We start from the raw sequence: 24,891 nt of genomic DNA, 5'->3' as shown, positions 1-24,891 counted from the left end.
ATGCATTATTATTCAGTAGTGTTAAACTTACTATAAATAATGCAAAGACTAAAACATCTTGTTTTGCAATTTGATTTGTTCTTTAAAGTGTACACAATCGCTTAGTCAGCAGGAGAAACTATTTTGTTCGCTGCCATAAATGTTGAGGTCGGGGACCTGGTTGTGATCATTTTGACAGCTCAGGATCAAAGTTGTTTAAAGGGTTAACAGATGATAAATCTGCCTCTTTTTCCCCTTACTTTCCTACAAAAGAAGCTGGGGAGACAAAGCTGTCAGAGGAGGACATTCCTTTCTTTTGTGAGAAACATAAAAAAATTATTGTGGCATGTAAGCGTAAATTTGACTATTATGACTGCTTTCATGCCTTCAAACTATTAAAAATGCTTTGAAAATGACAACTTTTAATTTTAAAATGCTTGTAAGATTTCAATGGGCCGTGAGATTGGCTGAAATTAATGAACCATTCAGTAATATCCTTCACTAAAGAGTTTCTTCTCTACCTTTTAAGCCTTAAAAAAGTAAATTAATATTAAATCTATAATATTAGCCTCTAGGCTTGGTTTAACTTTATATTTTTTCATTTCTAACTGCTTTAATTTCCCTGCAGGGTAACAACATCACCTTATAATACTGCTTTAATTGCTGTTTCGAACATAATCAATAAACGTTACAGTAATAGACCCATAGTTGTATCAGCAGTAGAAATATCAACGTTCCGATCGGAACCATCGTAAAAAAATTGAGGAGGGGACATAATTGACGGAACACCGTTACCATGGAGACTCAAGCAACATCCGGACTCTTGGCGAGAAGGTTTTGTTTTGGAGATCACCCTGCACTTGTCTTCTTTTTATTTTTGGTTTAATACTGTGATAAAAAAAAAAAAAAACGTAAATGATGAAAGCAATCCGTTGATATCGTAAGATAGTTTATAATATCTAGTTTTAAATGTTTATAAAGTAATTTTAAGTGTGTTTAATCTTCCACGCAGACATCATTATGGACTCTGAGTATCTGAAGAAACACCTGGGGAAATGTCTGGCAGACGGACTGGCTGAGGTGGCCGAGCAGCGTCCAGGTAACCCCATCCTGTATCTCGCCCACTGGCTCTACAAACATAACGACAACGTGGAGCAGCAGGCGCAGGTGAGCTGCAGTACTGCTGTACGGTCTGTAGGGGGCAGCATTTTACAACACTGTTTATTATGGAGCATGTCCTTGTCCTAGTTTTTGGGAACACCGTTATAAATACAATTCTTCCGAGTCACTGACCAAATAAAAGATCCATTAAAAAATGATTGTTTTTCTTTTAAAGTGACAACCAATCACATACATGAAAAAGTAAACGATCTTCAAACGATCATCAAACGAAGTCACTATAATATATTTACATTAAAAAATAGACTTATGTGGTTAAGACAAGCACTACCTCTGCCAGTTCCAGAACTGATAACTGAGTACACTTTATATTGATGATATAAAAAATTTTGGATTTCCTTTGTGCACACAAATATTCAAGTACCACACAGAAGCTATGATGAATGTTTTAACGTAAATTAAGAATGTACCTCATTACGTGTATGAAACACATTTCTTACAATCAAAGAATCATCAGTTTCTGCACTCTAATATTAGCACCAACAAATAATCACATCTATCAATACAGCAATAGGCATATATAGTAGTTTTCAATTTACAAAAGGCTATAATAAATCAACAGTAATCAGTAAAACAGACAAATCAAGCAACCAGCTTTTGAGCAGACTCTAACATTCAGCAGTGAAATATTTCGATATGTTTATGTGTAAATAAGATAAAAATGTACAGATTATATAAACACTCAGTTATCATGTTAAGCAAGTGGCCAAATAAGTTTTCTCATGATTTACTAAACTGATTTGCTAAACTCCTTTAAGTAAATCTACTTCTGCCCCTACCTCAACTCCCTCTTCTACTACCTCAAAGCCTTGATCTCCAATAGGTTGACAAAGACTTAAGACGGCCTAAGCTCCTCGGGCTGAGACCTATGAGCTTAGTAAGGCCGTGACAAGAAAGACCTTTTACCTTTAGCTCACATGCAGATACTGCTAACACAGAAACAGGACTGTAAATGCATTAGGGGGTCATAAGAGTGAAAAGGTCAATGGGTTCAATATGTTACACTTTATGTTGATATTGTGAAGATATCAATCCTGTCTATACGGTGTGGCACAGAACAGGTCACACAAACTTTTTCTTTTTGCAGAGAAAAGCTAATATGGCGCTCCAGGAGGAGGAGGAGGAGCAGACAGAAGCCAGAGAGGAGGGGTCACATGAGGAGATGCTAAAAGACGAGGAGCAAAGGATCAGTAAGGTTGCGGAAGAGTCCTATGAAGCATCCAATGTAAAAATAATTCTGACTTTGTTTGATATAACTTACACTGTTTTCATAGATGCACTTCTGATAAATTCTAGAAATGTTAAGGCAAATCTTCCAGAGACACAAGGGGAGACTTTCCCTAAAAAAAAACATAATACAGCAATTTCTACCAATCAAACACTATAAGGTCCTATAAGTCCTACAGTAGCATATAAACTTGATCTCCCCGCCAATTCACATCCTGCTGCATTCTCACTTGGCTCAATCCTGCTTCACTCTGACAGTTTCTTAGGGTGCTTGCAGAGACATTTTCAGGTAAAGTAAGACTGATGAATTCCACTATTTGCCTTCACACATGCAACCATGTAGCCAGAAAATGTGCATGTGCATGTGTGAAAGCAACATTAAAGACTAAATACAAAGGCTCACTAAAAATTATCCCTTATTTATCTACATATAAAACATCCTAACAGTTTGCTTATTCTCCCCTGAGAGACATTAAGTTGGCTTAAGTCGTTAGTCAGTGAATGATGCAAAGTTCTTCCTTGTATTGAGAATTTCCTTTTGAGCAAAGATCCAATGCTCAGAGAAACATAAGATCAAGAAAGAAAAAAGGAAGGTCCAGGAAAGTCATCACTGTAATGTACCAAGCGAACAAAACCTTCAGTTGGATTACACTCAGAAATTCTGACCATGAAATTTTAAGACCCTTCAAAAGAATTTCAACATCGTCACACCAACAGATCTCTGAGCAGGAGCCTTCAGAGCCGTCTGATCCGTCCACACCAGCACCGACGTTAGCTCCTGAAGTCAACAATCCTGGAACGGAAGACCAACAAGACGCTCCTGTTCCAGAAATCCAGCAGGATACAGACGATCAAAAAACAGAAGCTCAGGAAAATAACCCGGAACCAGAGGTGATAAAAAGTAGATCTTACATCTGTGTGCTTCTGGTGGTGGATCCTTCCTGATCTCTGGTTTGGTTTGCTGAAGTCTTTGTCTTTCAATGATGTCAGAAATGGTGCTTATATTACTGCATGCTTTGCTTTTTTTCTGTGGCGTTAAAATAGTCCCCCAATAAGAATTCAAATAGTTTTAAGTTGATGGTGTGTCTGCCAGGTCGAGGTTACAGAACAAATAACCAATCCAGAGCCCCCTGAGAGGAAAGCTCTGAAGGCCAGCAGCTCTTCCCTCTCCGAGGTGAAAGAGGAGTCTGCAGAGGAGCCTGATGAAAAAACTGAAGACGAGCCAGGGAGCAGTGAAGAGACAACGGAGGTGAAGCCAAGTGACACTCGAGAAGATGTAAAAGAAAGGAGCGAAGAGAAAGAAGTCGACCAAGAAGAGGAAAAGGTGACGACACACTAGATGAGTTTTATTTAAAATTCTTTGCCTGAAGGATTAAATCCATAAAAAAATGAAGAATCTAGAGCCTATTTTTTTTTAAATTTAAGATGTAACATGCTTATGTGATAATCTTTCACTGCAGGTGGTTGATAAACCTCACACTGAATCTGAGCAGGCTGAAGCGTTGCACTTGACTCCTCGCCAAGATGCTGCCGACTTACAAACAAACAAAACAGAAGAGCAAGACGACAAACAGAGCCCTCGTACTCCTGACCCTGAACACACAGAGAAGGTGACGAAAATACAGTACTGGCTTTGTGCAGAGGATTTTCATCACCGGCACTTTTACAGATTTAAGATGCAAAAATATCAGGATAAAGAGCGAGGAAAGACATCGAAGTGAAAGTGAAAACTAGGACAAAGAGAGGCTAGTGGACAAAAGGATTGAGAAGGAGGAAGAAGACGTCAGCTGAGAAGATCAGGACGATAGTGTGTGTTCAATGAAGGAAAGGAAATACAGACAGGAGTCAGACAGATCTACTCTGCTGCAAGAACCAAACATCTTGAGTACTGATTAAAGTTTTAAGTCATTTTCAAGCCAAAGATTTGCTGGTTTAAGCTTCTTTAAGGGTATTAATTTGCTGTGTGTATATGATAGTAAGGCTTTGGTGTCAGTAATATCTCATATTTATATTTTCTACACTACACTGTTTCCCTAATAGGTTGAGTCAATGGCAGAAAGTGGACAGGAGATGCAGCATTCAGTGTCTCCATCTCTCCAGGACCACGAGAAGGTGTAACAGTGTTTCTGTTGTTGCACAATTTTGTAAAGATAGCCCCGAGAGGGCTAAACTATAGGTTAAGTTAATGCTTACCAAGAACTGTGTCTTCACAGGAGGCAGACGATCGACGTTCAAGTGAGGCCGCTGATATCTCGACTCCGGCTGACAGTGACGTAAAAGCAGAGGAGAGCGAGAGACCTGTAACTATTCAAGAGGAATCTGAAAACCCTCCTGATGTGGAGGACGTCTAGACTCTGTGGATATGACAATGATTTATGATCTATTAAAATCCAAATGAAGATTCAATTTGACAAGAATGTATCCATGACTGTATATGTGTATGTGTAGGCCTATTACTTAAAATATTAACAGGAATGCACCACTTGTTTCTATTACTTCACATCGTTTTAGCTTCATGGTCTTTAATTGATAAGTGTTTCTGTCTGATTCAATCTTATCTGAGCACTGGGCTGAAAAGATCATTTTTGTATTGTGACATTTTCTTCAACATGCTGAAGCCAAGCTTTATAAAACAAATGATAATTGTGTAAGCTTGCAACAGTTTTTGCTGAATGACTTTGCAGATTTTTCATTTCCTTAGTGACCTTTCAACTGAAGGAGGGGGAGGTCCATTTCTGCACAAACACACTCTTCAGTACTTTTAAATAGTCGGTATTTGCGGGTTTCACGCTGCAGACTCGCTGACTGCGTCACCGATCAGACACAGAGGTCATCAGTATCTCTCTCCCAAAAAACCCAACAACTGGGAGGATCTATATCAGATGGATTTAAAATGAGCTGTTAGCCACTGTGCAGCCACAGAGGGGTTCTGCTGTGGAAGAAGAAGAAGATGCGTTAATACTTAAGAAAAAACGGACTGAGAGAAGAAATGGCGACGGAACTCATCTCTAACGCCGTGTCGACAGTCGGCGGATTTTTTACCGGTGTTATGAATTATATCACCGACATGTTTCTGACTTCTCCACTGTTGGCAACTCTGAAACATTTAGAGGAAACTGAGCTTAAAACTCTGCAAGGAGGTGAGTCAAAACGTTCTACTTGATATCTCTTCAGTAAGAAGTTGTCTTGGAGTAAACCTAGTATTTTTTTAAATCAATGGTTGGAGTGTGTTTGGGTGTTTGTTTGATTGTTGCTTCACTTCGTTGAGCATTTTCCCTGATTTCTTCACTCAGAAACAAGAACCCTGAAAGCCAGATCTCTGTGGCAGAGGTCTGGAGCTGTCATCATGGCAGTGAGGAGACCTGGATGATTTTTGTGCAGAGAGGTAACGTTAGAAGGCTACAGTTTGGCAAAGCTCCTTCCTTCTTGTTTTTGTTTACCCCTCAACATAATTTGTACTCACCTTTTTACTCAACATGCATTTTATTCAGCATGTTGGCCTTAAGTTGCTGTTTTAGAACTTTTGTTAAATCATGTTTTATCACCAAGTTGAAACCTAAGATTTCAAACTTGATGTCTTTTTCACCAATCAGCAATCATTGCACCATCCCTTCTATCTTTATACCTTTATACATCATTTTATTTACCCAACATCCAACTGGACACATGTACATTATGCCTCCACAAACATGGTAACAACTTGTCCAGCTGAATATATAAAGCAACCCTTCCACAGAATAACAGAAAAACATCATGGGCCCTGCATGTGTTGTGCTTTGGTATTCACAGCCCATGTAAACAGGTTTTGTCTGATCATCTTCATGTCTTTCTTGGCTGCAGGAGGCTGCAGAGCTGTCCTCTCTCAGGCCCCAGCTGGATGAGCTCGGGGTCCCTCTGTACGCTGTGGTGAAGGAGGACGCCGGCACTGAGATCCAGAACTTCAGACCCTACTTCAAGGGGGAGATCTTCTTGGACGAAAAGGTATCTGAAATGAATCGACACATTGTTTGATCAGCTAACTCATGATGCCCCGATTTTTCATCTTTTTTTAAGTAATGAAAAAAAAAGCATCATTTTGTAAGCACACTGAAGTCATTCATGCTCTGTGGTAAATCAGTTTAGATCCGCATGAATCATTCAGAGCTGCTTGTGTGTCTACTGTCTCTGCAGAGGCGTTTTTACGGACCCCGTGAGCGCAGTATGGGTCTCCTGGGATTTATTCGTGTCGGTGTGTGGATGAACAGCTTCAGGGCCATGAGGAACGGCTTCTTTGGAAACATCTCAGGAGAGGGCTTCGTACTTGGAGGGGTCTTCGTCATTGGTCAAGGACAGCAGGTAAAACCTTTACACTCATCAGCATACCATCACATAATGCACATCGATTCTGTCTTTTTTGTTTTTATCAAACTGATCTCGTTCTTGTGTTTTTCTACTGTGTTTACTAATTTTCATTCATAGATATAATTGAATTGCCTTTGGGTATGAAAGATGCTGTGCAACAAAATTATGATTCACATACCAGTAAAAATCACAGCTTGAGCTTCTTTTATTTCCCTTTTCTGTAGAGAACAAACCCACTTTGTTTTGATTTCTCCTGCAGGGAATACTTCTGGAGCACAGAGAGATGGAATTTGGAGATAAAGTCGACCCTGAACACGTCCTCTGGGCTGCAAGAAGAATATCTAAAGAGCTTCGGTCTTTATAGAACAGATAGTTTCAGATCTAATGTGGAGTCTAGAGTAGAATGAGAAGTGTGTGTGTGTAGATTAGATCTGTGTGTTTGTTGGGCCCAGGATGCATTTTACAGAATGTCTTTGTAGTAATAGGATCCGAGTGTGTTAATGATGGTTTGTCTTTAAACTCAAAAGAGGAAGCAGATCTGATGTCTAACACTCTGCTTCCTGTTATTACTCAGTCATGCTGTTATTTTGGAAAGTGAGAATCTAGACCTTTGACAAATAAAACTTTGCTTTGTGCTCTAAAGCTTGTCTTCATTTTCATTGCTTGGAGGAAGTTGTTCAGACTTGTTTGACTTTTTCCTCTGGCTCTAAGTTGGGGCTGTTTTCTGTCTTTTACATTTAGTGTTGTGAGTATTTTCAATCCCATAGGAGTACTTCGGTAGGTACGAGTAGGAGGGTGTGTAATGCAATTTTACATTTGCATTTAATGTTGATTTAAAGATACAGTATATTGTCTGTAATGTTTGATTACGATGAGTATAATAAACTCTGAAGAAAGGATCAAATTACTTAAATAAAATGAACGAATTATCTGAGATCAAGGTTTATTCAAATTGTTTAAGGAGCTCTCAAGCTCGTTTGCTTAAAGGACCCTGAAAAAATTCTCAAACCTTTCCATTTCCAACGGTCATATTTTGAATACTAGGCAACTTGTTGCACATAAACATGTTACATGACTGAAAGGTTAACTATGCTGGCAGAATTTAGGGTGAAGATTGTGAAGACAAATCTAAATTTGTTTCTGAAAATATTTCCGCTACATGAACTTTTCAAACATACCAATTACGCCCTACATGAACTGAGAAAACAGCTCTGTCACTTCTCTGCATGTGAACAGCTTCATTCTGAGTAAGAGGGGTTCTAAGAGAAGCATACAGGGTTGCACCGGGAGGGAAGTAGGCTTTTAAGGCGTCAGTTTAACAAATCTTTGCATGATACAATCATACAATTTACATTTTAAGAATAAAATATTCAATGCCAATTTTCTATCAAATAAAAAAATGTACCCTTTAAATAGTTTTTTTATGAAGCTCATGTTGTATAAATGTCATGTATTCTCCTTCCAGTCATCCCCTTCACCCTGCAGAGGGAGCTGTTAGACGTTCAGAATGATGCTCCGTAATTTTAGACCATATTTGTAGGCTTGGAGTTCTTACAATGTTTCTCAAAACAAAAAGATAAGAATGATTTTACACTTAATATAAGTTACCTGGTAACGTTTCAAACTCACTCTGATGAAAATGTGTAACTTGCCTCTCACTTTTTTATTTTATTTTAAACAATTGTGTATACATTAAATTTTCTCACTACCAGTTATCAAATGGGACAGTTATTGCATACACTTTGCACAACTTTCCAACAGCATTGACTTCTCGGTTTTTTTTTCCAAGGGCTCTGGCTTTTATCAACGATAAGTTCTGCTTGGCACATTAGTAGTCCAATCAAATTCTGTCTATTGATTACAATCCAGCCAATCAGCGGTGGAAAGAGGCGGTACCAGCCCTTGAAACGTCCAAGCCAGGTGCGCCGGATCGATTTGAACAACATGGACTCAGGTAGGCGAACTGTTTGACTAGTTTTGATCAATTTAATGAATATTTGGCGACTTTAAGTGACAAAGGGAATGCTTAAGCTGTCATGTATTAGCGCCTGTCCGTCATTGTTGTCAGAGAGTATTTAATCAGAGTACGCAGAGCCGCCTTATTTAGCTCGTTGAACGGTAGAAAATGTGTTACGTATTTTGTTTTCATTTTTGCGTGTCTTTGTCAAGTTTGCGTCGTGGATTAAGACGCACATTAACTTAGTTCGGTGTATTTCGGTCGCCATGGTTACACGCTAAATATCGAACGTCACCGTTGACGCCACGTCGCTGTCCGCGGTGCTGAACGCTAAGCACCGTGAGACGTCCGGAGGGAACCCCGTGATGAGGACAGCCGGGCTAGGTTAACTGACATGTTTCCATGGTATCAACGACATGTGACATCCGGACTCTTAAGAAGGTCAAGTCCGAGATAAATAAACCCGTTAAATCCCCTATTACAGGTGCGAATACAGTATATTTCCTGTCCTTTTTTAATGGCCTAATGCCTTTTAATGTTATGTTAGTTAAGTCATGCTCTACATAGGATCCTCCCTGCTGTATATAATCTAAGATTTCTCTTTGACTCAGACAGGTGAGAGAGATGCATCATGGGCAGGCATGGACCAAAGGTTGACTCCAGGAATACAAATTATCAGTCATCATGTCACAAATATACCTGCCTCTGTGAGTTGTATTATCTGGATTATTCCTCCTGAAAGATGTGTGTGTGTGTGTGTGTGTGTGTGTGTGTGTGTGTGTGTTGGAAAAGCAGTCGTTATCTTCTGTGAACATAATACACTATCAGTATGCAGGAAACGCATCATCTGAGGATCCTTTTCCTTCTGCTGTATGCTGCTGCAGACTCCTCCACCTGGAGCTGAGCCCGCGGTGGAGCGTGTGTGAAAGGGGACCCTGCCAGCCTCCATGGCTCACTCGTCAGACCCGTCCCGCAGGGAGAAGACCCCCGGGACCCAGGGGTCACACACAACTACACGCAACCTCTTACGGAAGAAGGAGCAGCGCCGGCGTGGAATACGATCCTCGTCGCCCATGGGCCGGGTCATCCTCATCAACTCTCCTGTGGACGGTGAGGAGCAGTTTGGCTGCCTGCTTGTATACTGCAGATTACGGCCTCCAGTTTGCTCTGTTAACTAAGAAAGAATTGTCGGGCAGGATTAGATTAGATAAATGATGCCACCTATTTTTACCCACAGGATTAAGAAAATGATTTTTTTACTATTGTATTTTAAACGTAATATTATTGGAACACTGGATGTGCATGGACAGTGTATTTAATAGCATCAATGTTTCCTTCACTTCGGTCTTTTTTTAGTGAGATCTGGAAAAGGTGGATCTACTCCATGATGGGAGGTTTTCATTAGACTTAAAGTTAACCAAACAACTTAATAACCTACATATAATCCTTGAATTGACGTACACCACACGTATTTAAGTTTAATCTGTTATTTGTCTTTATTCCGGTGTAATACACCTCTGATAGTTGGATTAGTCAGATCAGTCAGATCACCTGCAGCGTCCCATCATTAACTGATATCCAATAAGTGTGTGTGTGTGTGTGTGTGTGTCCCCTATAAAAAGACTTGGCGCCTTTGTCAAGAAGGCTGCTTTCTTGACTCCTTGCTCATCAGAGAAAGCTCCTCGTTTTCAATCCCGGTCCGATCTTTGGGACTGAAATGGCAAACCAGTTTGTCCTCTGGTTCAGTAAACGTGAAATAAGTCATCAGCTCTGGTCTCACTGAATCAGGACCGCTACAGTGATACAACACAAAGTTACAGTCCAGGTGTGGACACAAAATCAAATAAACCTCTCTAGATTAGTAGATTTTTAAATAGTAACTGTGATCTTGATCAAATGCTATGCACAATTAATTAAGCAGTGTAACAAACAGTCCCTCCATCTTAGTGAATGAGCCGCTAAGCTACAGTTTTCCCCCTGAGAAGTCTTCATAAATCACCATGTGGTATTTTCAGGAGGAGACGACTGCGAGGACCTCCACACGATCACAGTGGATAAAAGTGTGGACGGAAAACTCGGCTTCAGCGTGCGCGGCGGCTCCGAACATGGCCTCAGCATCTTCGTCAGCAAGGTGGAGGACAACAGCACCGCAGGTACACCAACACACTGCGTTGAAAAAGGAAGGGTGGTCTCCTCGTGTTGCTCTTCATACGTTTCCATCTGTATTTCGATCTGGTTTGTTGTTCGTTGCCAGAGGAGGCCGGCCTGCTTGTAGGAGACAAACTGGTGGAGGTGAACGGCGTCAGTCTTGAGAGCATCACGATGAGCAGCGCTGTGAAGGTCCTGACAGGAAACAACCGGTTGAGGATGGTGGTGAGACGGGTCGGAAAAGTCCCCGGCATCCGCTACTCCAAAGAGAAGACCACATGGTAACAACAACAACAACAACAACAACTCCTGTGATTTGTATCAGAAGATGAAGAATAATATTGAATATGATCATCTGTACTGTTCGTCTTCCAGGGTGGATTTGATCCACAGGCGCATGGTGGTGGAGGAGAGCGGGCGGACACCTTCAGAGACGAGTTCAGGAAGCGCCCTGCAAAGAATTGTCCACCTTTACACCACCTCAGACGACTACTGCCTCGGCTTCAACATCCGCGGGGGGAAGGAGTTCGGTCTGGGGATCTACGTCTCGAAGTAGGCCCGTGGGACCCTCACCATTCAAACAGCAGAGCTGGTCTTTGCTGAATGTGACCAGCTCTCTCCTGTCGTTGTTTCAGACTGGACCCTGGGGGTCTGGCCGAGCAGAACGGGATAAAGATGGGGGACCAGATCATGGCTGCCAACGGAGTGAGCTTTGAGGACATCAGCCACAGCAGCGCTGTGGAGGTGCTAAAGAGTCACACACACATCATGCTGACCATCAAGGTGAGAAATCCTACCGCCCTCATTATGATTAAATTTGTTTATGTTTTGCTTAAATGAATGTGTTAATGAATGTGAATGAGTGGATGCAATCATAAAAGATCTCCCATTATTTAGCAGAAGTCAGGCGTTCTCAGCTGGAGGCTTGCTGTTGAATTCTTTGATAAAAGGATAGAGGGGGGTGTATTATGTTTCATAATGACTCCTTATTATTTGATGGCATGTTGGCTCTTTCATTACTGCTTCATTAAAGAGCTCACACGCTAACCTTCTGAACTGTTTCTTACCTCTCATCTTTAATTCTGTTCTACTGACCCCCCCCCCTCACAAACTACACTGAGTCTCTGTTTGCGTGGCAGGCTTGACAGCTGGCACGCACTCGTAATATTCCTCGCTCACTTTACTTGTTGCAGCTTGGGTTTCGCTCTGTTAAAAAAAAAATACCCAGGCCATGTGCATTATTCACCAGGCAGCCGGGATCAGGTGCTGATCAAAGCTTAGAGGCGTGTTTATGGGCATGTTTTATGATGCTATCCCTCACTTTTCAAACAACAACTAGCCTTAACAAGTTTTCCAAACACGGAGCGTTAATGGGAAGTGAAGAAGAGACGGGTCTCTATTAGACAAAGAGAGACTCTTTGTGTGCTTCTAGGGTTACTCTTTATCAAATATAGGATCCTATCAAAGTTTTAAGGTCTCTACTGTATCTCGTTTGCATATCTGTGTCTACATCTCCACAGGAAGCAGGACGATACCCGGCTTACAAAGAGATGGTGGCAGAGTACAGGTGGCTCAATAAGCGTATGTATCTGCTGTGTTTACACATTTCCACTGCTGAAATAAACACAGGAACACCCACTGACGTGTTTGGATGCTTTTTGTTTTCTCGCTCAGTGGCCAACGGCACTCAGAAGTCTTCGTCCCAGGGCTCGGGCTCCACCTCCTCAGTGTCCTCTCTGTCGTCTGGGACTCCGGTCAGCTCGCTGAGCGGCCTGTCGCAGGTCATGTTCCCTCCCAGCATGCCGTTTGGTTCAGGCATGGTGGATGTTTGCATCTCCACAGAGGACCTGAGGTCAGAGTCTGCAAAACTGTAAACAAAAGTGATGGGACTTTTAACTTTTTCAGGCTGAAACTCTCAGAACGTAAAAAACTGCAAAAATGCACAACCACATGCACATCACAAATACATGCCAAATCAAAACCTTTATTTTTCCAGTGCTCCTCTGGGTCCAGCCTGTCTGACTACCATTCATCCATTTTTACAATCAATCTTTATTTGTTCAGCACCAAGTTTGAGCAAATGTTATCTCAAGAAACATTACAAAAAGAAGCTTCCTTGTTGTTATATTATCTCCAAAGACCCGACAGCATGCATCTGGTTTACTACAGACTCTTTACATGTGGCGAGCGTCACAACCGCTAGGCTATCCCACTTACCGCCTCTTCTAACTTAGTTAGTTAGTTGCTATTCGTTATTTAGCTCATGTTGTCCTGCAGCCGCTTTCTCCCAACGTTCCTTAAAGCGGTTGCTGCATGCCCCCCCCCACCCCCCCCCCCCCCCCCCACACACACACACACACACACACATGACATTGCAGACACAAAATAAATGCTTTACTTACAGATGTCATTAGACTTAATCGTAGTTTTTTTGTTTTTGTTTAGGTCGGAGTCCGATCGGACTGAGACCGCCATCCAGACGGACCTTCCCTCTCAGAAAAGTCCTTTGGATACGATTCACAGCCTGGGGCCGACCACTCTGCTCCGAGACACGGCCATCAGGGGAGAGGAGGAGCAGACCAGAGGGAGGAAAGAGTCCACCAAGACCGCCGTACTGATGGCTCTCAGCAGACCCAGCCGACCAATCAGCAGGTCCCAGAGTCAGGCCACCATGGCAGGTGAGGGAGGGGAGAGAGGGCAGCAAAGATAAACAAGAGTGGACACAAGTGACCTCCTGTTGCTCTCCATCGCAGAGATCAACCAGAAGAAAGACAAGAAGCAGAAATGGAAGGACCCGGAGGAGAAGAGCACCCTGCAGCGCTCCAAGACTTTAGTCAACCTGCTGTTTAAGGGCGGGCGCAAGAAGGACGCTTCCAGGGCCAGATCCAAATCCCCGTCCAAAGACAAGACCGGCAAAGGTAGTGTTCCCCTCAAGTCTGGCTCCTTCCTGGGATTTGTTTTTAAAAATAACAAACTTGATCCTGTCACATAAATCTGCTGCCGCTGTGTCAGAACGTGAGCTTGTTCAGCATTCTTCATGAGGAGGTATTTTTTCAGATGTTTTGTGAATGATCACACGGTCGGTTTATAATAATAGAAAAAATTCATTCGACCTTTCTTTAAATCTGGAAGAACGTCTAGATTAGATTTCATTTCCATGAAATCAAAAGCTTGTTGGAGGGTAAGGAGGTGGAAATGTGTTCGTTCTGTGACCTGCAAACGATGCTGTCTTTGGATGTCTTCAGAAGGACGACAGGTCGGTGCGATGCCAAACTCAGAGATGCTCGGAGCGGTGGATGACATGGCCCGCAGGCTGCTGACGGAGGAAGAGGTGGACGCTGTGATGAAGACGTGCAGAAAGGTAGAAAGATTCAAACGATCAGATCCAAGCACAACTGACTGCTCAGGTTATTTCAAGTGAATGATCAATACCTTTTTTTTTTCTTTACGTCTCTTCTCAGTACGTGTCAGAGAGGTCAGTGGAGAACTTGATACGCCACCTGCTGGCTGTGCTGGACAGACCGGAGAAGCTGCTGCTGCTGAGGGAGGTCAGGTAAGGAGAGGAAGAGGGAAAGAAGATAATCAGTAGACTCTGAAAGCTTGTCAGCTGCAGCCAAACAAATTATTATGACAATAAACCATAAAGTTAATTTGTGCATTGTAACAGGAGAATTACAATGTGTGACTTAGCACTGTCTCGTGTCTCAGGATGCTGCTCCCTCCCTCCGACCTGAGTGCGTTCAATAACTTGGTGATTCCGCTCGAAGTCGAGGCCTACGACATCCTCAAGTACCGCTCGAGTGCGTACGGCGCCCCCTGCTGACTGTAAGAGACATGCCACTGTAATAAAGAGAAGGCAGCTCTGCTCACTCCGTTCTCTCCTCTTCTTCTCGTAGTCAAAACTCCTCCTCTTCGCTCGCCCATGTCTGGTCGAGCACCAAAACGACGCCTCATCACTCCCATCCCAGGTCAGCACCTTTTTCCTCCGAGGACACAACTATTAGGACACAATTAATTTTTTTTCCTCTTGTCCCCTTCTCGAATGCTTCTTGGAGTGAGTTTATTTCTATTCACGTATCACTTGAGAGAATCGAAGTGTTCCTGAAACATAAAGAGCGAGAGAGACTTCAGTCCCTTCATTTTTTGTATTTGGTTCAACCTTTCCCGTTTAATGTAGCCTTGTTTATGCATATGAGTATTTTTGATCAGGATACTTCATCCTAAGATCTTCCATTCATGAATATGTCCCTCAGATTTCCGGGGAGGCTTTGAGCTCCACAGTGCCGAGGAGGTGGAGAAGGAGAGCCACCTCCTGGATCAGCTGGAGAGGCTCACTGTGTCAGGGCTCCAGAAGTCCAGAGAAAGACCCCCAACCCCCAGATCCTTCGCGCAGCTGCTGGACATACCTGTGGACGGATATGACACGGAGGCCAGAGACCTCAGACCTGCCTCTGCAAGCCCCACGCTCCCTAACTGGCTTCTGACCCGCAGCGAGGACTCCCGCCCTCCTCTCCGCACCGACATCGGCACCATCCGCTCCGTCCACTTCGACGAGGTTTCCCTGCACTCCACTTTAGAGAGACGAAGATCTCCGTCCAGAAACGGACACACCAGAGGCAGAAAGAAAAGCACAGACGGCAGCAAAGAATCTGTGTTCACGCTGCAGAGCGCGGCTCGCAGGAGTCGACCGCATTTGTCTCAGGTGTTCAGTTCAGAGCGGCAGACGGGGAGCGAACAGGTGAACGGACATCAGGATCAATCGGAGACCAGAGTCAACGGATCGGAGCCTGAACAGGAGTACAAACTCAAGACTGTCACCATCTCCAAGACCAAGCAGTCTCTGGGTAAATCTTTACGTCATCAAATAAATACGTCATCATTTAAAGGGTCAACAAAAGCCACCTTCTTTTTTTCAAATCTCCGGATTATCCCGAGTACTCCGGACTTTTTGACGGCTGTTGTCCAGCAGTCTTCCTGAAAATTGCATCACTCACATCCATCTTTGTTGTTTTGCTGTTTCAGGCATCAGTATATCCGGGGGCATGGAGTCCAAGGTGCAGCCGGTTGTGAAGATCGAGAAGATCTTTCCGGGAGGAGCAGCCTCCACCTGTGAAGTGCTCAAGGTGGTTCAAGACACGAATGATGCAGTTCAACACTTCAACACACAATATCATCAACTTTTAGACTATGAAATAATGACGAAAAATCATTTTGATCTTTTATTTAAATCCAATTTTCAATCAGCCAATCATTGCACTACATTTATTCCTCCCCTTTTACAACTGAAACTTTATTTGTTGGCAGAGAGGTAAACATGCACCGGGCTGTATTTCTCCTCCATGACGTTAACTGTCTGAAACTTCTCCTCAGGCTGGATTTGAGCTGGTGTCAGTGGACGGAGTCTCCCTGCGAGGAGTCACTCATCAACATGCTGTCGACATCATCAGAAAAGCCTTCAGCAACAAGGCCAAAGACCCCATGGTGCTGGTGGTCAAAGTCCCCAAAAACATCTCAATGGAGACGTGAGACTCTCGTCTTGAATTTTAGAAACATTGCAGACTCTCGTACCGACAGAGACACAGACTGGAAATCTGTGTCTCAGTCCGCGGACAGTGAGGTGCTCTGAGGGATTTCATTTTGCCATTCATGTTTGTGTTCAAATGAAGATGCACACTGGTAGCCGTTCAGCATCTAAAGCTGAAAAAAAAGGATTTCATTAAGGATTAAGCTCCAAATTAAAAGTACAAGAGGAGTTTTACGGACAGTGATCTTCATAATCTTAAACATTGGTGCTCCTGATGCCTTAATAACCCGCTTTAACAAAAACTCAGGAGACAGTGAAAACCACAATATCCTAAAATCCATGAAACACGTCCTGGACCAGCAGCGTGCATCAACGTTTCAGAGTGCCTTTAAAAAGGCCTGCGGACTAAATATTAAAAAAAGTCAAACTTCATATTACTTGAAATCTGCATACTGACCAGCAGAGGGCGGACACGAGCTGTGGACACAAACGTAATCAAGTTAAGTATTAGAGAAGAATCTAGAATCCAGGTTGCCATTGAAGAGATTTACAAACCTAACTGTTGATTCATGTACTGGCTGAATACTTTGTAAATGTATAAAATGTGTAATATGAATATATTAAAATAAAACGAACACCTTCAACATTTTGAATGTCTTTAATAAAAAAACATAGTAGGTTTGTTCAAGAAATGTACAGCATGAAAATATACATTTAATGTCTTCATACAAATATCGAGGATTATAAAATGACAGAACAGACGTGAATATACAGGCGTCATATCTGGAGGCGGAGCTAAAACAACAGGTGCAACGTTGCTTTGGTCTATTCACAGTGGCTATGTTTGGACGTTTCTGAGAAGGACGCACATCTCGATGATTTCTCAGGGTCATTTACAGAGGAGGGGAACTCAATCAGCAGGAAATAATTGGACATAAAAAAAAAAGCGGAATAACAGGTGTTTTATTTTAAAGGTTGCTGGGAAAAAACAGTCAAGTAGTTTACTCATGAAGAGGCTCATTCAGTGAGATGTAATCCTTAGTAACACATCAGCACGCAGTAATGCGTTTCTGCAGTGTTCGAGTATTCGCTCTAATTATCGGATCAGTGAGTCATGTCTCACACATTTTAATCTGGAGCATTTCTGGTGACCAGAAAAACAACTCAGTTCATTTATTGTATTAAGGTTCAGTTCGTCTCCTTCAGTGTATGACTGAAACAGGTGGAGCAAGGTGACTTCCGGTTCGCCATGACTCAGATCACGCTGTGGTTGCTACTTGTGAATTTTATGATTCTGGATGTTTCAGTGTGGAAAAGTTTATAAACCAATGAGCAGCGTTTGATGCTTTAAAAAGAAAAGATTCTGACCTCCTCTTCGATCACTCCCTTTTAAATGTTTACAGTTTAATCTGAATAAACTCCGTGCCTCACTCACTTCAAGTGTTGGCCTCAAAACAAACATTCTTCTGAAATGTTGATGAAACGAAGCGACAGATTTGGTTTTAAATGACTCGTGCATTAATGTGATGAAGAGCGTTTGCTGGTGGTTCAGAGTAAAAGATTTGGGTTTTTTCTACGAGTGCGATTGGGCTCTTTTTATGTTTTTAGATTAAAACATTTTAGGTTTAGTTGTTCTGGATGAAAGAGCACAACTTTAGGCTTTTATCCCCTCATACTTAATCAGATAAAAGAGTCAAATTCTGCCTTTTCAAAGTTATTAAACACCTTTTATGTGCCGTTTGATTTCAGAAAACCTTTGCAGCTACTCTTTTCGGACATGAGGCCGTTTACGTCGAGGCTTTCGTAGTTCTGACTGATCATCATCATCACTCTGATTCACTCACTCTCACGTTCTCTGTCCCTGGACAGCAGCGTGGGCTTTTTGTCCACGCTAACGGCACAAATGAGAGCAGACTGCTGACGCAGAGTGGGAGTGTGGTGATAATCTCAGCAGGGGGGGGGAGGAATCATGACAAACACAGGAGGAGGAGGAGGAGGAGGGTGAAATGTTGCGTGAGAAGTTACTCATAGATAAACACTCACATAGCTGATAATGAGCCGAGGACTGAAGTGACCTACTGACGGCTAATAGAGGCTGTTGGCTTTTAAGTGGGACTCCTCAGAGAACAGAGCGACTGTGTGGCTGATTTGACACTGCAGATGTTTTTTTTTTTTTTACAGTTGTGGTTCGTCTCCTCAAACTGTTGTCCTGTTTTGACCGAACAACCTAAGTGATGACATCACAAGGGGACAGCCTTTAGTACTGGTGCAGTGCGGATACAGATGTGTCATAGAAGACTCTCTCTCTCTCTCTCTCTCTCTCTCTATTTTTAAAGTAAATATTGACATTGGAGATACATTTGAAAATGCATGTCATGATAATTCCAGATGTGAACAGCTGTGCTTTGTGATGTCAAATACCAGGTGTGAACGGGGTCTATGTTTCCATCCAGACAGCGCAGAAGAGATCAGATCTGTGACACGAAAAAAAAAAAAAAAAAAAAAAGCTGACAGTAGTGCAAATAAAACATGAACAGACACGAGGGGGTCAGATTTCTGTGGCAGCGATCTCGTCAAAGTTGATCTCGTTGCCGCTGCCCTCGTCCTCCTCCTGACTGAGCTCCTGCAGCAGCTGCTCCAGCTCTCGGTTCCTGCGGTACATCTGCACGTAGTTCTGCTGCAGCTGCTTCTGGTAGCGGATGACTTTGTCCTTCTCCTCCTGCCATATCTTGCGCTCCTCCTCGAAGCTCCCCACCTGCTGCTCCGCCCGCTGATGCTCGAAGGCGAGCTCCGACTTCAGCCTGTCCATCTGCGCCTTCATGTTCTGCAGCGCCTCCGACGTGCTCTGCCGCTCGGCCTTCGCCTCGTCGCTCTCGTAGGCGAGCATGTGCTCCTCCGCCTCCTGAAACACCTGACACTGTCTGTTTCCCGGGCCCTGATTGGCCAACGCGTCTCTGAGATGGACCAGCTCTCCCTCCAGACGTCCCACCTTCTCTCTGAGCAGCTCCGCCTCGCTCTTGCGCCGCTGAAGCTCGTTCTCGCAGACCTCCAGCTCCAGGGTTCGCGTGCGCGTCGTCCCGTTGGCCTCCTGCAGGAGGACCTGCGTGTTCGTCAGCTCGCCTCGAGTCTCCCGGAGCTGACCTCGCAGTGACACGATCTCTCCCACCCGCTGGGACAACTCCCCCTGCACGTCCTTCAGCTGCTGCTTCAGCAACGAGATCTCCCCCGACTTCTGACACACCTGAAGGGAGAAGAGAACGCAGATTTGACTTTTTTATACTTTTCAATCATTTAAAAAGTAGAAAACCATAAAAACTTAATTTATTTAGGGAAATCAATGGATGCATGAGATGCTCAGACTGATGATCACAAACGTCTTGGAGCTTAAAGTAATGGATCGTATGGACAGGGGTGAAATCAATAAGGATCACATGGTGGATCAAACATCTGTATCCCTGAGTCGGTTCATCACCTCCCACTTGCTCTCCTCCAGCCGAGGCCCCAGCTGGATCTTCTCGTGCTCGTAGGATGTGCAGCGCTCCTCCAGCTGCTCCCTCTCCTGCAGGAGCTGAGCGAAGTCCTCCTGCAACTTCTTCTTCTCCTGCTGGAGTTGATACACCTGTGAGCGAAACACAACAGCCCCGTTCAGACCGTCTCTTCAAAGACACGATGACTGGGACGCCAATATCACAGCATCATGCAAACACTTTGAACAAGGGTGCTGCAGTCTTAAAAGGTCTAATGAGTCTCAGTGGAAGCGACAGCATCAACACAATAGAACCCGTCACAGGTCCTGACCTGCAGCTGAAGCACCTGCTGAGCGCGCTGGGCCTTCTGCGAGGCGACCTGCATCCTGGTGGCGCAGCCCTGCCTCAACTCCTCCAGCTCCAGCTCGAAGCGCTTCTGCTTCTCCTCATAGACCTGCAGACAAGGACAGAGGAACACCAAAGATTTACAGGACAAAACTTCATGTGGAATATTTACCGTCACAATTTGTAATTTTTTTAAAAATTTTTACAAACACATTTCGTGTACTCAGACGACAAACAGAAACGAGAACGCTTTAAACTATTCGAACCCAGATCTCAGATTTATTTTCAGACGTCTCCACCAACCTGACAAATCGCAGCCTCGTTCTCGTCCAGGTTGTCTCTGAGTGTCTGCAGCTCCAGCTCCCTCTCCCTCAGTTTGTCCTCCAGGTCCCTCACCACCCCTTCGTAACCGTCCACCGGGCCCGGCGAGCGTCCGCTCGACCCGCTGTCGGAGAGAGGGTGTCCTCGGCCGCTGATCGAGCCAGAGCCGGTGCTCTTACTCGAGGACGAGCGCCCGCTGTCAGAGTTGGAGTGTCCGTGCGTGCTGACGGGTGGCGCGCTCTTCACGGGCTCCAGGTGAGCAGCGGTGGTCTCTCCTGACGTCTGACTGTAGGGGGCGCCGCTGTACGGGGGGATGCTGCAGAAGGAGTTGCGTCCAGAGTCGGTCAGCTGACACGACTGGTTGCAGCCGCTGCCGCTGCTTCGCGTTCGGCCGTACGCGCTGCATTTCTCGGCGCTGGCGGGCGACGATTCTCCGTGGGTGGGGCTGAGCAGGTTCAGGTTGTTTTGGCTTTCGGATACGTTGGCAACATGTCGCGGGGAGAGGTACTGCATGGAGGTCCGGCTCTTTGGAATGACAGGTTTGAAGGCAGTGGGCCGCAGCACCGTTTTCTCCATGTTCTGAAGATAGATAATAAAATATGTGAGAGTTTAAAAGTCGGTCTGGAAAAATAAAGAATCAGAAATAAAACAGCAGTAAACTTACCCTCTCAAGTTTTCCTGACACAGGGACCAGTTTGGGAGGCGGTCCGCCCATATTTCCGTTTAACCCGGACACTTCCTGACACCCGTCGGTCCCCGGGCTCACAGGCGTCACATGGTTGTCATTCCAGTCACCTACAAAGTCCTCATTCAGATAGGCCATGTTCCCGTTCCCGCTCTCCTTCTCCATCAGACTCCTGCTGGAGCCTGTGCAGCTCTGTTTCAGGAGTGGAGGGATGTTCTGCAGTACGAGGTCCTGGGGCGACTCGGAGCCCAGGCAGGAAGAGGCAGCGGCGGCACCCGGTGTGGGCCGTCGCACCCGGGTCCCCAGCTCCCCACCGGAACGGAGGTCTTGGTAGGGTGCTGGACGGGCGGCGATGAGGCTGCTGACTGACCCCATGGGATCCAGAGCGGGGGGAGGAGCGTTGATGGGGGACGAAGAGGAGGGGTGTCTCCTGCGGGATCCACCGTGGCCGGGGGTGTGAGGCTCAGTCGAGATGGGCAGAGCCTGAACCAGAGCCATGACGGTGGCTCGGAGAGGTCAATTCTTCTGTGGGGGATAAAACAAAAAGAAATGTTTTCAAAGTGTTCGATGTGAAGCTCGATCTTCAAACGGTCCCTTTGGCAACTGGACGGATCGAATCTCTGTGTCAAGCTTCAAATGTGCAGCTTCGTTATTTAGTTAGTTTTGGAGCGGCAGCAGCTCACACTGTGTCGTTGGGAATCGGACGGTCGCTGGTTCAAGTCCCGATACGGACCAAAAAATATGGAAGTTGGTGTGGTAGCTGGAGAGGTGCCAGACCGCTTCTCGAGCACTGCCGAGGTGCCCTTGAACAAGGCACCAAACCCCAAAACTGCTCAAGGGGGGGGGGGACTGCTCCTACACTCACATCGCTCCATTAATGCACGTCCACAGATCCTTCTTGTTCATGTGTGTGAGAAGCATGTCTCTATTAATTAAAGGAGAAAGTCCTGGCTAATATTTAAAGTATATAAAACAAAAAAGAGAGAGAGAGAGAGAGAGAGAGAGAGAGAGAGAGAGAGAGAGAGAGAGAGAGAGAGAGAGAGAGAGAGAGAGAGAGAGAGAGAGAGAGAGAGAGAGAGAGAGAGACAGACACAGAGAGAGAGAGACAGACACAGAGAGAGAGAGAGACAGACAGAGAGAGAGAGAGACACACACAGAGAGAGAGAGAGAGAGAGACAGAGAGAGAGAAGAGAGACAGAGAGAGAGACAGAGAGAGAGACAGAGACAGAGAGAGAGAGACACAGAGAGAGAGAGAGAGAGAGACAGAGAGAGAGAAGAGAGACAGAGCGAGAGAGACAGAGACAGAGAGAGAGAGAGAGAGACAGAGAGACACAGAGAGAGAGACAGAGAGAGAGAGACACACAGAGAGAGAGAGAGAGACAGAGACAGAGAGAGAGAGACACAGAGAGAGAGAGAGAGACAGAGACAGAGAGAGAGAGACTACAGCAGAGTCAAAACAGAGTGGACATACAGTAGACCACAGGATACACATTTCCCACAAGAGCGTGTTGGCCCACACACGGAGAAGCAGGACGGGCCATTCATGAAGCCCGTTCAAGCAGCACAAACGGGGCCCGCGGCGTGAGGCTGGGGAGGCATGAGGCGGCGGAGGGAAAGCGCTCTCCTTTCATTGGAGATGTAAAATGGCCTCTAACATGCTGGCATTTTCTCTGACAACAACAAAGGCTACTGTCTGAGCACATCTTATCAGCCTTGGGAGCTACTACAAGTCCACCACTGCGGATACAAATCTCAAAGTGGAAACACAAAGAGAAGAAGTGGCTGTGATACTTGAGCCGCGGGCGTTCAAAGTTTATGAATGAACTTAAAAAAATTTAAAAAAAAGGAGAAAAATAAAAATCAAGTAGTGAAAAATACTAAAATGACATGTGAGAAACAAAAGCTGACTTACTTCTCCCTCTCCCGCACTCTGACAGGGAGGCTGGTAAATATTAACACACACACACACACACACACACACACACACACACACACACACACACACACACACACACACACACACACACACACACACACACACACACACACACACACACACACACACACACACACACACACACACACACACACACACACACACACACACACACACACACACACACACACACACACACACACACACACACACACACACACACACACACACACACACACACACACACACACACACACACACACACGAGTCCCGTGGAGGAGGAAGAAGTTGAGCGTTGTGTGGAGAACAATGGCCAAACAGGACGCATGATGATGAGGTCATGGTCCGCTGACAACAAAAACCAACAGCAGAGCCAGTGTTGATGTAAAAACATCTGAGTGAGTCAGAACATGAGGGTGTCCGACTGACGGGTGTGTCTACTTCTTGAGTTTCTGTTTCGTCTGAGAGGTCAAATTAAAATAAAAAAAGAGAAAACTATGTCGAGGTCACTCAAAGACTTTCAGTTTGTTTGTGAATCGATGCGTTCGTCGTGTTTCAGCCTCCGTCTGGCCCTCTTAATCTTCCTGTTGGTACGATAAAGAGAGAAACCTCGGGGTGATGGGGGGGGGGGGGGGGGGGGGGGGTAACACTGTCCATGTTGTTAATTATTGTTGAAGATGATTAATAAGGTGAGAGATAGGCTGACGGCAGGCGAGCTGGCCGGACACGTTTCAGGCTTCCACCTGCCAGGACGGCGCCGTGCCAAGTCTCCAACCTGCCAAGTTCACTCCGAGCCTCCGAGGCCATTTAACTGTAATTACGACGCTTTAATTAGCAAACTCACAGTTGAGCTGATCCTTACCTAAACTCATTATTATGACTGACACCAGTCTGGTGCTGCAACATGTTGTTGGGATGTGTCTAATCTCTGGAAATAAATACTGCATCTGTAAATGGATTGGTATCATCTGTGGGCAAAGACCAGATTGAGGGACTGAGCTTTAAGTCCACACTACACCTCCAGCATCAGCACAACAGTGAACAGGACGCACAATAAAACAGAGCAAACTAACGTGATCAAGTGAAACTATAAACAAAAGTCCTTTAAGTCTGAAGATTACACAGAATCAATGTTTCATTCTTTTTAAACGATACAGTATCAGATGTGTGTGTAGATCTGTGTGTAGATGTAGATGTGTGTGCAGATGTAGATGTGTGTGTAGATGTGCGTGTGTAGATGTGTGTGTAGATGTGTGTGTAGATGTAGATGTGTGTGCATGTGTGGATGTGTGTGTGTAGATGTGTGTGTAGATGTGTGTGCATGTGTGGATGTGTGTGTGTAGATGTGTGTGCATGTGTGGATGTGTGTGTGTAGATGTGTGTGTAGATGTGTGTGCATGTGTGGATGTGTGTGTGTAGATGTGTGTGTAGATGTGTGTGCATGTGTGGATGTGTGTGTGTAGATGTGTGTGTAGATGTGTGTGCATGTGTGGATGTGTGTGTGTAGATGTGTGTGTAGATGTGTGTGCATGTGTGGATGTGTGTGTAGATGCGTGTGTAGATGTGTGTGCATGTGTGGATGCATGTAGAGTAACGGTTAAAGTTGAAGTGTCGTCATAAACCAATCACATCTCAGCAGACTCCTGTTGTCAGTTTGTCTTCAGTGCAAAAAGAGAAAATTCATGGCTGAGTTCATTTTAAAGAAACACTTTCAATGGTGACCATTAAACCTTTTTTTTTTTAAATCTGTAGATTCAGTTTCAGTCGGGCTGCTGCAGACTT

The 24,891-nt window shown here is 44.6% G+C and overlaps 3 protein-coding genes and 1 pseudogene across 10 annotated transcripts in view; 3 read left to right on the top strand and 1 right to left on the bottom strand.

Annotated features, from left to right (window-relative positions):
* Positions 1-999: 999 nt before the first annotated feature.
* On the top strand, positions 1,000-4,791 carry dydc2 (DPY30 domain containing 2; the record flags this gene model as incomplete). Its single annotated transcript, XM_079372501.1, has 7 exons — positions 1,000-1,146; positions 2,246-2,353; positions 3,103-3,276; positions 3,479-3,709; positions 3,846-3,995; positions 4,426-4,497; positions 4,599-4,791. The coding sequence occupies 7 exons, from the start codon at positions 1,000-1,002 to the stop codon at positions 4,734-4,736; spliced, it is 1,020 nt and encodes a 339-aa protein (XP_079228627.1). The 3' UTR covers positions 4,737-4,791.
* A 25-nt stretch (positions 4,792-4,816) lies between these two features.
* Positions 4,817-7,368, top strand: LOC306842325 (peroxiredoxin-like 2A; annotated as a pseudogene). Its single transcript, XR_013781764.1, has 5 exons — positions 4,817-5,525; positions 5,679-5,770; positions 6,226-6,366; positions 6,556-6,720; positions 6,986-7,368. The product of XR_013781764.1 is annotated as a peroxiredoxin-like 2A (transcript).
* Positions 7,369-8,505: 1,137 nt separating this feature from the next.
* LOC306817476 (PDZ domain-containing protein 7-like) lies at positions 8,506-18,824 on the top strand. 5 transcript variants are annotated; one of them, XM_079334379.1, is made up of 18 exons: positions 8,506-8,680; positions 9,299-9,390; positions 9,568-9,793; positions 10,699-10,836; positions 10,938-11,112; positions 11,207-11,383; positions 11,467-11,614; positions 12,352-12,412; positions 12,506-12,683; positions 13,277-13,509; positions 13,585-13,749; positions 14,077-14,192; positions 14,293-14,384; positions 14,540-14,631; positions 14,728-14,799; positions 15,085-15,675; positions 15,854-15,954; positions 16,202-18,824. In XM_079334379.1, the coding sequence occupies exons 3-18, from the start codon at positions 9,631-9,633 to the stop codon at positions 16,355-16,357; spliced, it is 2,658 nt and encodes an 885-aa protein (XP_079190505.1). In that variant the 5' UTR covers positions 8,506-8,680; positions 9,299-9,390; positions 9,568-9,630; the 3' UTR covers positions 16,358-18,824. The 5 variants fall into 5 exon arrangements, with proteins under 5 accessions (XP_079190505.1, XP_079190503.1, XP_079190506.1 ...); XM_079334377.1 differs by having other exon boundaries at positions 9,295-9,390; XM_079334380.1 differs by lacking the exon at positions 8,506-8,680 and adding an exon at positions 8,990-9,124.
* The window catches only part of LOC306817477 (leucine zipper putative tumor suppressor 2 homolog), a 29,579-nt gene continuing 21,682 nt past the window's right edge, over positions 16,995-24,891 (bottom strand). For 2 of the 3 annotated variants that reach the window (XM_079334381.1, XM_079334382.1), the window contains 5 exons: positions 21,153-21,698; positions 20,471-21,067; positions 20,154-20,276; positions 19,828-19,974; positions 16,995-19,596 (listed from right to left, as the gene is read on the bottom strand). In XM_079334381.1, the coding sequence (XP_079190507.1) occupies positions 18,904-19,596; positions 19,828-19,974; positions 20,154-20,276; positions 20,471-21,067; positions 21,153-21,671 (2,079 nt within the window). In that variant the 5' untranslated portion in view covers positions 21,672-21,698 and the 3' untranslated portion in view covers positions 16,995-18,903. The remainder of the gene's footprint in view (positions 19,597-19,827; positions 19,975-20,153; positions 20,277-20,470; positions 21,068-21,152; positions 21,699-24,891) is intronic. The other variant, XM_079334383.1, reaches the window with a different exon arrangement.

Source organism: Symphodus melops, assembly GCF_947650265.1.
Source record: "Symphodus melops genome assembly, chromosome: 21".
NCBI classification, from domain to species: domain Eukaryota; kingdom Metazoa; phylum Chordata; class Actinopteri; order Labriformes; family Labridae; genus Symphodus; species Symphodus melops.
The sequence above is the reverse complement of the archived record's forward strand: the minus strand, read 5'-3'. Positions and strand labels throughout refer to the sequence as shown.

Bases quoted from the DNA above. Each gene is read 5' to 3' on its own strand.
- LOC306817476 (XM_079334379.1), top strand. From the start codon at position 9,631: ATGGCTCACTCGTCAGACCCGTCCCGCAGGGAGAAGACCCCCGGGACC. The intron at 10,837-10,937 runs GTACACCAACAC...GTTCGTTGCCAG, and splicing joins GGAGGACAACAGCACCGCAG to AGGAGGCCGGCCTGCTTGTA. The intron at 14,800-15,084 runs GTCAGCACCTTT...TATGTCCCTCAG, and splicing joins CCTCATCACTCCCATCCCAG to ATTTCCGGGGAGGCTTTGAG.